At 47.9% G+C, this 17,131-nt stretch overlaps 1 protein-coding gene across 1 annotated transcript; it reads left to right on the forward strand.

Moving 5' to 3' along the window:
- The first annotated feature begins 3,839 nt into the window (after nucleotides 1-3,839).
- On the forward strand, nucleotides 3,840-16,620 carry mmp24 (matrix metallopeptidase 24). Its single transcript, XM_080460889.1, has 7 exons — nucleotides 3,840-4,083; nucleotides 6,109-6,313; nucleotides 9,118-9,279; nucleotides 9,885-10,096; nucleotides 12,314-12,452; nucleotides 14,141-14,407; nucleotides 15,757-16,620. The coding sequence occupies exons 2-7, from the start codon at nucleotides 6,157-6,159 to the stop codon at nucleotides 16,113-16,115; spliced, it is 1,296 nt and encodes a 431-aa protein (XP_080317015.1). The 5' UTR covers nucleotides 3,840-4,083; nucleotides 6,109-6,156; the 3' UTR covers nucleotides 16,116-16,620.
- The last annotated feature ends 511 nt before the right edge of the window (nucleotides 16,621-17,131 follow it).

Genomic DNA, 17,131 nt, shown 5'->3' on the forward strand with positions numbered 1-17,131 from the left:
CTTGTTGTTTTTCAGTTCTTTCATGGTCTGATGGTCTGATGGTCTAATGGTCTGATGGTCTGATGGTCTGATGGTCTGATGGTCTGATGGTCTGAGGTTCTGAGGTTCTGATGGTCTGAAGGTCTGAGGCTCTGATGGTCTGATGGTCTGATGGTCTGATGGTCTGATGGTCTGAGGTTCTGATGGTCTGATGGTCTGATGGTCTGATGGTCTGATGGTCTGAGGCTCTGAGGCTCTGAGGCTCTGAGGCTCTGAGGCTCTGAGGCTCTGATGGTCTGAGGCTCTGATGGTCTGATGGTCTGATGGTCTGATGGTCTGATGGTCTGATGGTCTGATGGTCTAATGGTCTGATGGTCTGATGGTCTGATGGTCTAATGGTCTGATGGTCTGAGGCTCAGGTTTCTTTCTGCTGCAACTGAATCAACTAAATGGCTCTTAATTCGATTGTCTTCATCTCAGGAGTGTGTGTGTGTGTGTGTGTGTGTGTGTGTGTGTGTGTGTGTGTGTGTGCGTGCGTGCGTGCGTGCGTGCGTGCGTGCGTGCGTGCGTGCGTGCGTGCGTGCGTGCGTGCGTGTGTGTGTGTACACCCTGTGTGCCATCACTTGGCCTCACCTTCACAATGTTACACACCATTAACTCAAATCAGGAAACTGTGACCAAGCTGTCTCACAGACAGCCAGACACATACACAGTGTATTTACAGGGTATTTATCGTGTATTTACAGTGTGTTCACATTGTATTTACAGTGTGTTTACACATTGTGTTTACAGGGTATTTATCGTGTATTTACAGGGTGTTTACAGTGTGTTTACAGGGTATTTACTTTGTGTTCACATTGTGTTTACTGTGTGTTTATCGTGTATTTACAGGGTGTTTACAGTGTGTTTACAGTGTGTTTACAGGGTATTTATCGTGTATTTACAGGGTATTTACAGTGCGTTTACAGTGTGTTTACGGGGTATTTAAGTTTGTTTACAGTGCGTTTACAGTGTGTTTACCGGGTATCTATCGTCTATTTACAGTGTGTTTACAGTGTGTTTACGGGGTATTTACAGTGTGTTTACAGTGTGTTTATGGGGTATTTACAGTTTGTTTGCGGTGTGTTTACAGCTTGTTTACAGAATATTTACAGTTTGTTTACAGTGTGTTTACAGTGTGTTTAAAGGATATTTACAGTGTGTTTACAGTGTGTTTAGAGTGTGTTTACAGGGTATTTACAGTGTGTTTAGAGTGTGTTTACAGCTTGTTTAAAGGGTATTTACAGTGTGTTTACAGTGTGTTTAGAGTGTGTTTACAGGTTATTTACAGTGTGTTTACAGGGTGTTTACAGTGTGTTTACAGCTTGTTTACGGGGTATTTACAGGGTGTTTACAGTGTGTTTACAGGGTGTTTACAGTGTATTTATTGTGTATTTACATGGGTTTTATAGTGTGTTTACAGCTTGTTTACGGGGTATTTACAGCTTGTTTACTGTGTGTTTACCGGGTATCTATTGTGTATTTACAGTGTGTTGACAGTGTGTTTACGGGGTATTTACAGTGTGTTTACAGTGTGTTTATGGGGTATTTACAGTTTGTTTACGGTGTGTTTACAGCTTGTTTAAAGGATATTTACAGTGTGTTTACAGTGTGTTTAGAGTGTGTTTACAGGGTGTTTACAGTGTGTTTACAGCTTGTTTACGAGGTATTTACAGGGTGTTTACAGTGTGTTTAGAGTGTGTTTACAGGGTATTTACAATGTGTTTACAGTGTGTTTACATTGTGTTTACAGTGTGTTTACAGGGTATTTATTGCGTATTTACATGGTTTTTATAGTGTGTTTACAGCTTGTTTACGGGGTATTTACAGCTTGTTTACGGGGTATTTACAGCTTGTTTACGGGGTATTTACGGGATGTTTACATGGTATTTACAGTTTGTTTACAGCTTGTTTACAGTGTGTTTACAGTGTGTTTACAGTGTGTTTACAGGGTGTTTACAGTGTCTTTAGGCCAGGGGGCGGCAACTTTCAACACTCAAAGTGCCATTTGGACCCGTTTCCCACTGAACAGAACCATGAGTGAGAGGGGTGTGGCTTCAGTTTGTTTTAAGGATCCTGATTATTTAACTTTAAGTGACTTTATCTGTGGCAGTGAGGTGAAGGACTGAAGGACCACTGTCTGTGGCAGTGAGGTGAAGAAGTGAAGGACCACTGTCTGTGGCAGTGAGGTGAAGAAGTGAAGGACCACTGTCTGTGGCAGTGAGGTGAAGAAGTGAAGGACCACTGTCTGTGGCAGTGAGGTGAAGGAGTGAAGGACCACTGTCTGTGGCAGTGAGGTGAAGAAGTGAAGGACCACTGTCTGTGGCAGATAGGTGAAGAACTGAAGGACCACTGTCTGTGGCAGTGAGATGAAGAACTGAAGGACCACTGTCTGTGGCAGTGAGGTGAAGAACTGAAGGACCACTGTCTGTGGCAGTGAGGTGAAGAAGTGAAGGACCACTGTCTGTGGCAGTGAGGTGAAGAACTGAAGGACCACTGTCTGTGGCAGTGAGGTGAAGAAGTGAAGGACTATTGTCTGTGGCAGTGAGGTGAAGGACTGAAGGACCACTGTCTGTGGCAGTGAGGTGAAGAAGTGAAGGACCACTGTCCGTGGCAGTGAGGTGAAGAAGTGAAGGACCACTGTCTGTGGCAGTGAGGTGAAGAACTGAAGGGCCACTGTCTGTGGCAGTGAGGTGGATGAGTGAAGGACCATTGTCTGTGGCAGTGAGGTGAAGGACCATTGTCTGTGGCAGTGAGGTGAAGAAGTGAAGGACCATTGTCTGTGGCAGTGAGGTGAAGGACCATTGTCTGTGGCAGTGAGGTGAAGAAATGAAGGACCACTGTCTGTGGCAGTGAGGTGGAGGAGTGAAGGACCATTGTCTGTGGCAGTGAGGTGAAGAACTGAAGGACCACTGTCTGTGGCAGTGAGGTGAAGAAGTGAAGGACCACTGTCTGTGGCAGTGAGGTGGAGGAGTGAAGGACCATTGTCTGTGGCAGCGAGGTGAAGGACCGTACTGCCCTGGCCCAGCATGTACTGCAGTGTACTGAGCCACAGGTTGCTGACCCCTGGTTTAGTTTGTCTACTTCTCCTCTTACTCTTCCCCTTCCTCCTCCTCCTTCTCCTCCTCTTTCTCTTCCTTCTCCTCCTCTTCCTCCTCCTCTTCCTCCTCCTCCTCTTCCTCCTCCTCCTTCTCCTCCTCCTCCTCCCCTTCCTCCTCCTCCTCCTCCGCCTCTTCCTTCTCCTCCTTCTCCTCCTTCTCCTCCTCCTCCTCCCCTTCCTCCTCCTCCTTCTCCTCCTCTTCCTCCTCCTCTTCCTCCTCCTCCTCTTCCTCCTCCGCCTCTTCCTTCTCCTCCTTCTCGTCCTTCTCCTCCTCCTCCTCCTCCTCCTTCTCCTCCTCTTTCTCTTCCTTCTCCTCCTTCTCCTCCTCTTCCTCCTCCTCTTCCTCCTCTTCCTCCTCCTCCTCCTCCACTTCCTCTTCCTCCTCTTCCTCCTCCTCCTCCTCTTCCTTCTCCTCCTCCTCTTCCTCCTCCTCTTCCTCCTCAATCTGCCACCAGACAGTTTAAAGTTATATTTCTCTTTTTAACGAGGTGTAACTGTTGACGTGATGAAACGTGTGATTAAATCTTCATCTCAGAGCAGAATAGCAACGTCTCGATCATGACCTTCCTGGCTCGCCGGCGTCTTTACAGCCCGTCGGCGTTCACGTGCCGCAGAACGACGTCGGCGTTCACGTGCCGCAGAACGACGTCGGCGTTCACTGTGCAGCAGAACGACGTCGGCGTTAACGTGCCGCAGAACGACGTCGGCGTTAACGTGCCGCAGAACGACGTCGGCGTTCACGTGCCGCAGAACGACGTCGGCGTTCACGTGCCGCAGAACGATGTCGGCGTTAACGTGCCGCAGAACGAGTCCCGGAGCGCCGCATTCAAACCCAACATTCCTGTTTTCTTCTTCCCTCCTGCAGCATCTCGAACTTCACCCCCAAGGTTGGCGAGAAGGACACGCAGCGAGCGATCCGACAAGCCTTCAACGTGTGGCAGACGGTCACGCCGCTCAGCTTCCAGGTCAGAAACGGTCTTCAGGCTCAGTGCGGTGGCGGGGAGTGGGCGTGGCCTCCAGGGTTCGTCTTCACTGGGACGTTTCAGCCAATCAGAGATCAGGAAAGAGGTTGACAGCCTTTATTAAAGGAGACATATCATGCTTTTAAATCCTTCCTTTTTACATATAAATCATACAGTTGTGGTCTATACAACGCGAAACTGCAATGCTTGGGTCTGAATTCCTCATTATTAGAGCTCCACAGGCCCCTTTTCAACCCCTTTTCTGATGTGCTTCTGAGAGCAACTCGTTTTGGGGCGGTCTCTTCAAATGCAAATGAGACACTTCATACCCCGCCTCCTCTCCAGGTTGCAGAGGTCACACTCGGTTCAACGCCACCCTGTTCGGCCATCTTTGTAGTTTGATAGAACAGATACAATTATCTAGCGGCGCAGAAACTTTATATTCACACATTATTTACAAAATGTCAACAACGGAAGATTTGTCCATCCAGCCATACATGTTGGAGCCAGAGTCGGACCCGGCGGAGCGAGATGAAAATGACGATGATGCACCTACAGAACAACGTCTTCATATGGATGTAACGCAATGGTGTGTTACTATATTTACACTAACTTCTCCATCCATGCCCACTACTACAATACTGCCTGTATTACAACGACTATTTAACACAGAAGTTACATTATAATCTAAAACGAGCACACAGCGCTAACATATGAAGACGGTGCAACTGCTAATGCTAACAAAACAATGACAGGGACGTCTTATCATCACACTTTTTAGCGTTATATACAGCTTACCGAAGTGCTCTGTTCGTCGTCTCCATAGATAGAAGGAACTGACCGCTCAATCAGACGAAGTCTTTCGGCAAATCCTTCTTTATACTGGCGGAGGTTGTTGAAGCAGTCGTCCTTAAAGTGATTCGCGCACACAAAAATGACCTTACCCACAGATGTGGGTACATTTCTGTGAAAAATAAAACTCAACCAGGCACTTCGAAAAGGTTCTGATGCTGGGAGACGGTGTAACGAAGCTTGTGGGTTACTACATCCAACAACCGAACATTTCGACTTATCCTCTCGTAACTTCGGTTGGACTACAAAATCGCAGCGAGAAACAAAAATGGCGGATTGCTCGAAACGTCGATGTCCTAATTTGGCAGTTCCGCTGAGAATACTGTGACGTCATTGTTCAAAAAACGTAATAGAGAATAGAAAAATCGAAACCGATCGCAAAATATGACCAAAACAGAATATAAAGATATCAACGGAGCACCTGAAGAGACTACTTTGAACTTTTCTGTACTTCTAAACACTCTAAATATACACCAAAATGCATTTAAGGGCTAAAAAAGTGGATTTAGCATGATATGTCCCCTTTAAGGCCGAGGTCTTCAAATGAAAACGCTGAACTTCCGTTGCGTTTTGTGAATCCGTTCACACCACAACGTTGCTCAGAGCCAATGAAAACGCTTCTTCTTGAAACCGACTCCCACGGTTGAACTTTTCGAAAACGTTCCAACTCCATCGTTGTGTAAATGGTTAAAACGCTGCTCCTGGTCATGGTTACCATGGTAACTAGTAGTTCTGCACATGCTCAGTAGGGCTAATCAGAACAACGTTTCCTCAGTCATGTCATGACTGTCAGTCCATTTTCTCCTGGGACTGGGTTTTATTTTGACAGTCACCATAACAATCCAAATTGGTAGTTTTATTTTGACAGTCACCGTACCAACAGTCCAATTTGGTGGTCTGTGTAGTGTTGATGTTTGGAGCTCATGGTGAACGTGTGTGTGTTTTCAGTACAGGAACAAACAACAGCGCCAACTAGTGTCTCTGTCGTCTGATGACATGAAACTTTTCTGAGACTAAAATGCAGAAACGATGTTTCACATGAAAGGTTTTGTAAACGAGGCTTTAGAGTTGTTCTGGGAGAAAACAAAGACAAATGCTACGATAAACCAATGACTTTATTTTGAAGGAAGAAAGTTTGAAAGGTTTGGGGCTGATGGGTCTGACTCGTCTCACCAGGAGGTGCCGTACTCGGAGATCAAGAACGAGGGCAAAGAGGCCGACATCATGATCTTCTTCGCCTCTGGTTTCCACGGCGACAGCTCCCCGTTTGACGGAGAGGGCGGTTTCCTGGCGCACGCCTATTTCCCCGGCGCCGGCATCGGGGGAGACACTCACTTCGACTCCGACGAGCCGTGGACGCTCGGGAACGCCAACCACGACGGTGAGTCAGGACTTCCTGTGTCGCAGGTTAAAGGTCGTGTTTACTAAGAAAACGCAGAGTCATCATGTGGTCGGGCTGCGTGAGCGATGGATGGCGAGCCCCGAGAGCTGAGTCAGCGTGTCGTTTCACCGTCCTCCAGCAGAGGGCGTATTGAGGTGGTTATAGTCCCAACAAGTAACTTCCACTGAAACTTCACAGGCTGAGGAAGATAGGAATTGGTAGAGCGGCTCGGCTTTCAATCAGAAGGTTGCTGGTTCGATTCCCCGTCTGTCTGCATTTCAAAGTGTAAAACAATGAACCCCAAACTACTTCTTCTCCTCCATCCATTCTCTTTCATTCTCTTCCTCCTCTTCGTCCTCTTCCTCTTCTTCCTCACCACAAACACTCCCAAGACAAATTCATTGTTCTCTGTGTTCACGCTGAATCACTGATGAAGGACGACAGAATCTGTCTGCTGATAGAGGAAGAGGAAGAGGGGACTGATGAAGATGAGTAAGAGGGGACTGATGAAGATGAGGAAGAGAGGACTGATGAAGATGAGGAAGAGGGGACTGATGAAGATGAGGAAGAGGGGACTGATGAAGATGAGGAAGAGAGGACTGATGAAGATGAGTATGGCGGCAGACATTGGCAAGAAGCACGACTGGTGAGTGACTCAGACTGTGATCAGTGTTGAAGTCGAGGTTTGAGGAACCTTCAGGCTTCATGTCAGCAACATACAACAACAACAACAACAACAACAACAACAACAACAACAACAACAACAACAACAACAACAACCACAAACCGAGAGTCTTTGTTCAGTTACTCTGAGGGGGGCGTCCCAACTTTTATGGAATCAGAGTCCAGTTACTTTGATGATGTTAAGATCAAAGTCCCAGGTGGTACCATTGCACACACACACACACACACACACACACACACACACACACACACACACACACACACACACACACACACACACACACACACACAGTAATTGAAGGATGAGAGAGGAGATAGAGAGAGTCCTGTGCTGCTCTGAAAGCTAATGTGAGGTTCGAGGCTCAGAAGGACACGACAAGAACGAACAGGCCGATGTTTGTGTTGCAGTGGAGGGATTAGTGGGTTATTAACCTGCTGACACCTGAAGGACACGGCTAAGGGCACGAAAACCCTCCTGAGAGACACCAGATCAAAGTCCCGGAGCAAAACGGCGATTCTTCTGACGGACGTTTGAGATCTCAGGCCTGGACTTTACCGTGTCGGGAACGTTCACTACACCGTCTGCTGCTGGAGGGCAGAACCTTTCTTCATTCAGATTCTGAGTGGACTGACAACCACCCGACATTCACACCCTCCTGCTTCTCTGGAGGGCTTGTGTGTACAGAGATCGTTTTCAAAAGTCTCACGGCAAAACGAGCCCGAGGCAGGTGGTCATAATGTTGTGGATGATCAGTGCATGTTCTTATTTCACCTGCTTCCTCTCTCAATGTTACATAAAGCTGCATGAACACTGGGAGAACACAGACATTCTACTGGGCAGACCGAGTTGGATTGACATTATGGTGACTGTCAAAATAAAAGTACCAAGTCCAGGAGAATGTGGACTCGAGTTCATGATGACTCGCTCTGGTTCATTACGACTCGCTCTGGTTCATTACGACTCGCTCTGGTTCATTACGACTCGCTCTGGTTCATTACGACTCGCTCTGGTTCAGTACGACTCGCTCTGGTTCATTACGACTCGCTGTGGTTCATTACGACTCGCTGTGGTTCATTACGACTCACTCTGGTTCATTACGACTCGTTGTGGTTCATTACGACTCACTCTGGTTCAGTACGACTCGCTGTGGTTCATTACGACTCGTGTGGTTCATTACGACTCGCTCTGGTTCATTACGACTCGCTCTGGTTCATTATGACGCGCTCTGGTTCATTACGACTCACTCTGGTTCAGTACGACTCGCTGTGGTTCAGTACGACTCACTCTGGTTCATTACAACTCGCTCTGGTTCATTACGACTCGCTGTGGTTCATTACGACTCGCTGTGGTTCAGTACGACTCGCTGTCGTTCAGTACGACTCGCTGTCGTTCATTACGACTCGCTGTGGTTCATTACGACTCGCTGTGGTTCATTACGACTCACTCTGGTTCATTACGACTCGCTCTGGTTCATTACGACTCGCTGTGGTTCATTACGACTCACTGTGGTTCATTACAACTCGCTGTGGTTCATTACAACTCGCTCTGGTTCATTACCACTCGCTGTGGTTCATTACGACTCGCTGTGGTTCATTACGACTCGCTGTGGTTCATTACAATTCGCTCTGGTTCATTACGACTCGCTCTGGTTCATTACGACTCGCTGTGGTTCATTACGACTCGCTCTGGTTCATTACGACTCGCTGTGGTTCATTACGACTCACTCTGGTTCATTACGACTCGCTGTGGTTCATTACGACTCGCTGTGGTTCATTACGACTCGCTCTGGTTCATTACGACTCGCTCTGGTTCATTACGACTCACTCTGGTTCATTACGACTCGCTCTGGTTCATTACGACTCGCTCTGGTTCATTACGACTCGCTCTGGTTCATTACGACTCGCTCTGGTTCATCCACAGCTCCTTCTGTTGAAGGGAGATTCCTGCTGTGAGTCGGCAGTATCACAGAGTGACTCGGACTTTCGCTTTCGAGTCGTCTTCGGTCTGTTGGGTTCACGGGGGAGGGGCTTAGTTCTTGTGGTCCGTACGTGGTCATTGAGGTCGTAGAGGACCAATCACAGCCCTGAGGTGTAACCTCCCGTCTCCTCCTGCTTCACAGGGAACGACTTGTTCCTGGTGGCGGTCCACGAGCTGGGCCACGCCCTCGGCCTGGAGCACTCCAACGACCCCAGCGCCATCATGGCTCCTTTCTACCAGTACATGGACACACACAACTTCAAACTGCCTCTGGACGACCTGCAGGGCATCCAGAAGATCTACGGTGAGTCAACCGCAGCCGCCATCATCGTCCAATCAAATCCACAGGAAGAGAAGTGGACGGTCAAGATGACAATATAAAGGCTTAAAACGTCTCAAACTGATGAGAAGACTCAAAATGTTTAAAAAGACATTAAAAAGGCAGAACAGTGACTCCGAAAGGAAAGCTGTGGCCGTCTGCCTCACCTCTCCGCCCATACAGGAGGAGCCGCCCAGACACTCGGGGGGACAGGTGGAGGACACGGAGAGAAAAGCCTGTGTGCACGCACGCACACACACACACACACACACACACACACACACACACACACACACACACACACACACACACACACACACACACACACACACACACACACACACACACACACACACACACACACACACACAAAATTGCACTGAAAGATTTATAGAATCAGTTCAGGTCCATCTTTGGTTGATAGATTTCATCTGGGCTGAATGCGTCACGAAGTCTCATGACACAGTGAAGCAGTGATCATGAAAACCTTGAGAGACAACGAGATGTGAAGAAATGACGATGGTAGAAAACTTCCACTCAAACCCTGAAACACCAAATGATCCTAAACCTGACGTGGTTTTGTTTCCCAGGAATCCCCACCGCCATGCTGGAGCCCACCCGCCCGCTCCCCACCCTCCCCTCTCGAAGGACGCACTCCTCCGACCGGAAACACGAGCGCCACGCCCGCCCGGCGAGGCCGCCCGGCGACCGGCCCGCGCTGCCCGGCAACGGCAAACCTAACATCTGTGATGGCAACTTCAACACGGTGGCGTTCTTCAGACGGGAGATGTTCGTCTTCAAGGTGAACAAACTCAACGCCCTCTTGACGCTCCGCTGCTCTCATGGCCTGCTTCTGGAAAGTTCTGCCTCTTCATGGTTTTCTCTACCTCTTAGTGTCTCTTTGTAGTTGTTTAGTGTTTCTTTGTGGTTGTTTAGTGTTTCTTTGTAGTTGTTTTGTGTTTCTTTGTAGTTGTTTAGTGTTTCTTTGTGGTTGTTTAGTGTTTCTTTGTAGTTGTTTAGTGTTTCTTTGTGGTTGTTTAGTGTTTCTTTGTAGTTGTTTAGTGTTTCTTTGTAGTTGTTTAGTGTTTCTTTGTAGTTGTTTAGTGTTTCTTTGTGGTTGTTTAGTGTTTCTTTGTAGTTGTTTAGTGTTTCTTTGTAGTTGTTTAGTGTTTCTTTGTGGTTCTTCTGGTTGTGAGTCTCAGCTGTTGACGGTCAAAGCCGCCGCAGGTTTTCCTGCTTCAGTTTGTGAAGTTGGGTCTGAGCAGGTCGTTCTGCAGGAAACATCTGGCTGCTGCTGATTGGCTGGACGCTGCCAGATGTTAACGGGCTGCTTCTTTCATCTCGCAGCGCCGTCCATCGCTTCTTGTTGTTGTTTCAGTCTGTAATTTGATTGTTGTCTTCTCTGCGGCTGTTGATCCTGAGAGCTGCTCCTGCTTCATACGGACTCATTTAAAGAAACAAGAGTTAAAACTTCGTCTCCACTTATTGTTCAATTAGGCTTCATCTGGCCCCTCTGGAGGGCGGCCATGTTTTTAATAGCGCTGCTCAGTGTGTGACTCAGCGTCTGCAGCAGATCGCCTTTCAATTACCCACAAATCACGCCCCGCCGGCAGACCCCATGTTCAAACCCCACCCCACAACTCCCATACAGTCACCAGTTAACCTTCTGAAAGGTTTTCACTGCAGCCGGCGCCGTCCGGACGCCGTCACATGACTGAACGTCGGAGAGTGGAAGCCTGGAAGACCGAAGAAAGGTAGAAGAAAGGTAGAAGAAAGGTAGAAGAAAGGTAGAAGAAAGGTAGAAGAAAGGCGGAGGAAAGACAAAAGAAAGGCGGAAGAATCGCCGCCTCTTTGTCAGCATGTCAGTCCGTTGGTGTCACAGAGTTCACGGTGCGAATACAAAGAAAGATCACATGAGGACAAAATAAAAGTACCTGGAAGATCACCAAAACAGAAAAGATCAAAGTGAGACACAAAACAACAAGGAGACAAAAAAACAGACATTTAAAGGAACCAAGACATGAGAAATAAACTCAAGGAGACGAAACGGTGACAACAAAGAGACTGAACACAAACAGAAAGACACAAAGTGACACACAACAAATAGAGTTTCTACAGCCGCAAGTAAACAAAACTGCGACCCAGGAACACAACGAGACACCCGTGATAATGTTAGCTGAAAGAAAACAACAACAACAACAACACAAACTGTGGAGACGTAAAGACAGAGAGAATGTTTCCCGTTTCTTTGCTTCGTGTCATCAGACGCTTCCAAAATAAAAGCACAAAGTTTCCCAGAGAAAAAGCAGCATGTTCCTGCGTGTCCTGAAGGAGTTCATGTCCCTGAGTGCATCGTGGGGTTTCCTGCTGCCTCCAGCGGCGGGTGGAGTCAGGACGCTGCCGCCGCCGCTCGCTTATTATGGGATGTTTGCTCTCTTCTTATGGACGTGACTCATCGATTCTCTTTTTCTGTTGGAGACAGAAGAGCGTGTGTGTGTGTGTGTGTGTGTGTGTGTGTGTGTGTGTGTGTGTGTGTGTGTGTGTGTGTGTGTGTGTGTCTGGAGTCGGTTCTGATACGTCGCAGCGAGTCAGAGAGGAGCACGGTGTCCCAGATTCACCCACGCCAAATGATAATGAGTTCAGATTGATGTTCACCTCCCCTCCCCCTACTTCACTTACCCCCCCACCCCCACCCCCACCCTCACCCCCACCCCCACCCCTCCCTCCTCGCCCTCTTCCATCTCTGCTGTTTTTATCTGTCGTTCCGGTTCAGTTTCCTCTCATCTCTGTTTCTCTCGGTTCAGTTTCTTTCCGGGTTCTTTGACACTGTTTCTCCAGTTTATTTCAAGTTATTTCAGTGTGTTGATGTAAACGTCCCGTTGTCTCCATCCAGCTGAGCCCAGTGGTTTCATCCTGGGTTCATGTGGCAGGTGGTTGACTCTGCACCGTGATTGGACAGTCGCTGTGATCCATCAGAAATGTGGCTGAAGTTCAGGTTCTCTCTGTGGTCGTGTTGCAGGACCGCTGGTTCTGGCGTCTGAGGAACAACAAGGTGCAGGAGGGCTACCCCATGCAGATCGATCAGTTCTGGAAGGGCCTGCCGCCTCGGATCGACGCCGCCTACGAGAGGTCCGACGGCAAATTTGTCTTCTTCAAAGGTGAGGCCCGACAGACGCCACATGGAGGCGCTGCTCTCCACTTCAGACGACGGAAGACAAGAGTCGAATTACATTTAATAAATATTAGAAATGGTATTTATTGAATTTGACAATCAAATATCGAGATAGGAAAACAGGCAACGAGACGGCGGCGGTCCAGACTCTGAGACTTCAGACGAGACGGACTGAGGCTCCGCCCACACGGCCACACCGTTTCATGTCACCATGGTTTCTGTCCAATCATCTGCACAACGTTTTAGGAGCCTGAAAACAGGTTCCAGACCGGAGGAATCGGAAAACGCCACCTCAGATTTGACGTATGAACCGACAAGTCAGAACCGACATTCGATGAAAATGATGATGTCATCGTTAACCCCGCCTCCCTCTCCGTGACGTCACTTAACAACAGCATGGCGGACCTCCTGCAGAAGCTTCTGATGCTCGTTGCTTGAATAAGAACAGATGCTGATTGGTCCATTTCTCAGTGTCTGGTGTATTTCTGTGGCAGCGTTTGAGCGCCACCTATAGGCCTGGCATGTGTAGTACATCGTGTTAAGTAGTTTTCATGTTGTCGTGTGGACGGGAATCTTTTTAAGAGCAGCGGGGAGAAAAACAATGCTTTTGGCTCGTGAGAACAGGAAATAATCAGAGACTAATATAACAACAGCGCCCACTAGTGGCCCAACATGGTAACTACAGTGTTTCTCAAAACGTTGTGGTTTGAACGCCGAATTGTTCTGAGAGGAAAAAGCAAAACAAGATGTGGAAGGTTGTGGTGTGAACGAGGCCTCCGTGTCACTTTGACGGATTCAATTAAATTCAAGTTTCATGTTTTCGCCTGAAAGACGAAGCGTCTGGAGCGGAGACTCTAGAAGAAACCCTCCCATTAACATGCGCCGCTCAGTCCAGAAGCTGCTCCAGATGTCTGGCGGGAAACTATCAGTGTCTGAAACGGACGTCACTTCGATTCACTGCCTTTTAATCTTTATTTGTGTTCCTCGTTGTGTGTTTTTCCGGATGCTGAGTACAGGCTATTTAAGGGAGCTGCTGTCACATCAGGATATTTAAAAAAAAAGAGTAAAAGAGTTTTTATTGAGTACTTCTTTGTTTTTAATCTCTTTGTATTTTCCCACATCTTTCTTCCCAACAATAAGAGCTGAATATTGAGCCGAGCAGCAGAGGAGCCGCTTCATCTCTTCTCTCAGTGCTGCTCTTTAATCCCCACATAATTTTCTGCACCGCATTTAAAAGAAGCTTTAGATTTATTCATGAAGGTTGTGACTGAATGTGTTTTGGACCTGGTCTGTTTCCGCCTGCTGTTCCTGGCAGCCTGCGGCATGTTGCATAGAGCTATGAAGGTAGAACGAAGACGAACTGTTGACTTCAGTGAGCGACGATTCACATCAGAGGGTTCAGCGCACACAAACACACACACACACACACACACACACACACACACAACTAGAGAGAGAACTCAAGAAATCCTCTATTTTATTGAAGAACATCTTAGATAATGAAGCGACTGTCGTTCAGGATCATTGTTACTTTGTTGGCATAAACAGATTTCGACAATATTACTGTTTATGAATTCCTTTATTCATTTTTTGGCCAGCCGCCACTGCTAAAACGTCTGTTAGGACTGAAGCGAGGTGGTACCCGTTGACCACTGTCTCCTGTCCTGCCTCCAGGTGATAAGTACTGGGTGTTCAGAGAGGTGACGGCCGAGCCGGGGTTCCCCCACAGCCTGGTGGAGCTGGGCAGCTGCCTGCCGAGGGACGGCATCGACACGGCGCTGCGCTGGGAGCCCGTCGGCAAAACCTACTTCTTCAAAGGCGACCAGTACTGGCGCTACAACGAGGAGAAGCGCACGGCGGACCCCGGATACCCCAAACCCATCACGGTGTGGAAGGGAATCCCAGACGGCCCGCAGGGGGCGTTCATCAGCCGGGAGGGATGTAAGTCAAGACGTGAAACATCTAGATCATAGATCTTCAGTTTGAAGCATCGAACATCAAACTTCATATTAAATGTCAAAGTGAAAATTCTAAATTCTACATAAAGCTACCACCTTCTAGATGTAAAACTTCTACAGTTTAGCTGTGAGAGGTAAAACTGTCAGGTCGAGATGGGAATCAAACCAGCAACCAGACAGAAGATTGTTTTCTCCTCTGCGACCTGATTAGCCGAGGAAGTGAGAATCCCTCGCCTCCGCGTTCCAGAAGCCTTAAACTGTAGGCGCCGCCATCGTCTGCCGGGAGGAAACCGCCCGTCATCACGTCTGCCGCCGACCTGGCGACCTTGCAGCTGCCACCGAGGGAGCCCAGAACACCAGAGGCAGGTCGTCACGGCGACGGGACGGCGAGGTCACCGTGACGAAGGAGGCGGCAGACTGATGTGAGGAGCGAGGGGTTTGTCCGGGGCTGTCTGGCAGCGGCGGAGCACAGAGGCGTCAGAACGCGCCCCGGGGGGTTTCTACCGTTGAGCTCCGTCCAGTCCACGGAGGATTCATGTGGTTTTCTCCACGTCGAAGTCGCAGCCGATTCACGGGTCGTTAAAGTTGACGTGACGGAACGAGACCAGAGCGACCGAGCCGCAGGACTGCCCCGCCCATATTCCACATGACGTGGTTCTGAAATGTTTTTAAAAGTTCCAGAGATGAACACTTTTGAAATAATTGTAAAAACTATATTTCTCCAGAAGGTTTATGGAAATCTGGTCTAAAAGCCCAAAAGTGAGAGAACAGGACCAAATGCTCCAGAATCTATTTGGATGTTGGTTTGAATGTGTTTCTGCTGGTTTCTATTGGTCTTAAATGACTTTGAATTGGTTCTGTAAAGACTCATGGAGAACTAGTTTTTTTTTAGTGGGTCAAGATTTATTCTTTTTCAAAGTGATTTTATTTCCTCCTGGTTTCTGAATCGATGTGATAAATCAAGAGTTTGTCTGTCCAGGTGTTTTTTTACTTTCTTATTTTTAGGGTTTGGGTTGATTCCTCACTGAGCTTTTCTTCTGTTGGTTGTTGTTTTCTGGCTCCAGCATTTATTCAATCAAATCTATGGTTCATCACTTCCAGTCTCACAAGTTTGAAACATTTAGAAAGAAGTGGAATAATGAATTGACCTTTACAGACACTCAGCAGCCTTAAAGTGTTCCAGACTATCTGTACTTCCACTCAGTGTGCAGTATTAGTACCTCCATTACCAGAAGGATCTCATGATCAAACCCCTTGAATATCAAAACCCAAATTAAAAGTGTTTTAGGATTTTAAAGCTCCACTGAGTAATGCTCTTTTCTCCCCCCTCAGTCTACACCTACTTCTACAAGGGGAAGGAGTACTGGAAGTTTGACAACCAGAAGTTGACGGTGGAACCCGGATACCCCAAGTCCATCCTGCGCGACTGGATGGGCTGCGACCAGTCCGACATGGAGCGCTCAGGCGGGACCCGCGGGGACCGCCAGCTGCCTCTGGACGACGTGGACATCATGGTGACCATCAACGACGTGCCCACGACGGTCAACGCCATCGCCGTGGTGATTCCCTGCATCCTGTCGCTCTGCATCCTGGTGCTGGTCTACACCATCTTCCAGTTCAAGAACAAAGGCGTGCAGCAGAACAGTATGGCGCCGCACTACTACAAGTACCCGGTTCAGGAGTGGGTATGACAGGCAGCTTCGGTCTGGAGAGGTCAGGGGTCATCGGGTGGACGGCCTTCACTTCTGGTCACTTGTCAACGAGCTGACCAATGAGAGACGACGCTGACCGACGCTTGTTGTGTTAGCTTGTGCAGCGATGAAGCGCTGCAGTAGATTTAGACTTTGACTCGCCGTCTGTCAGTATGAAGGAGTCGCGTTCGTCTGACGACACGTTTCTCTGTTCAGCGACGCTTCAGACCAACTCCACTGGATCAGAAAACAGATCCTGCATCGTGGCGAGCTGCGGTTCCACAAGAACACCATCATAAAGGATGGAAAAGGACCTGACAACACCTTCCTCTTCTACTCAGTGAAACAAAAAGACAAAGAGGATCTAGAGCAGAAGCTCCTCGAAGACAGACGCCTCCTCCAGGCTTGTTTCAGCTGAACCTCTGCAGCCACCGAGCCGCAGGAACAGAACCGACACTGCTCACAAACATCAAACTTGAAAATAAAATATAGGTAGGAAGGCCATAATAACAAAAGAAAACCAAGGATCCCTCAGTGGATCGTTTTTTTATTTCTTTTTGATTGTTTGGAGACGTAAAACTGTACCAGGACCTTTTTCTCTCTCTTCACCATCGACCACAACAAACCATCACCATGAACACAGCCGGCGTAAACACCCTCAGCTGGTCTCACTCACACACACACACACACACACACACACACACACACACACACACACACACACACACACACACACACACACACACACACACACACACACACACACACACACACACACACACACACACTCGTCTTCGTTCTTACAAATCAGTGTTTTCTTCAGGGTTGGAGTCGTCAGAATTAGAACAGTTCGACAGCTTTTTATCCAAGTCAGCATGTTTCCTCAAACCAACTGACGCTCGTTACGGCTTCAAATTAATTAATCTTTTCACTTTAATCTGGAAAAACAGATCACATTTAAACAAGTTTATTCAACTTTTTTTTAACTGATTGTAACATTTAATGAAAGCAGGGCG

The sequence above is a fragment of the Lipophrys pholis genome (assembly GCF_963383615.2).
Source record: "Lipophrys pholis genome assembly, chromosome: 4".
In the NCBI taxonomy this organism is placed as follows: Eukaryota; Metazoa; Chordata; class Actinopteri; order Blenniiformes; family Blenniidae; genus Lipophrys; species Lipophrys pholis.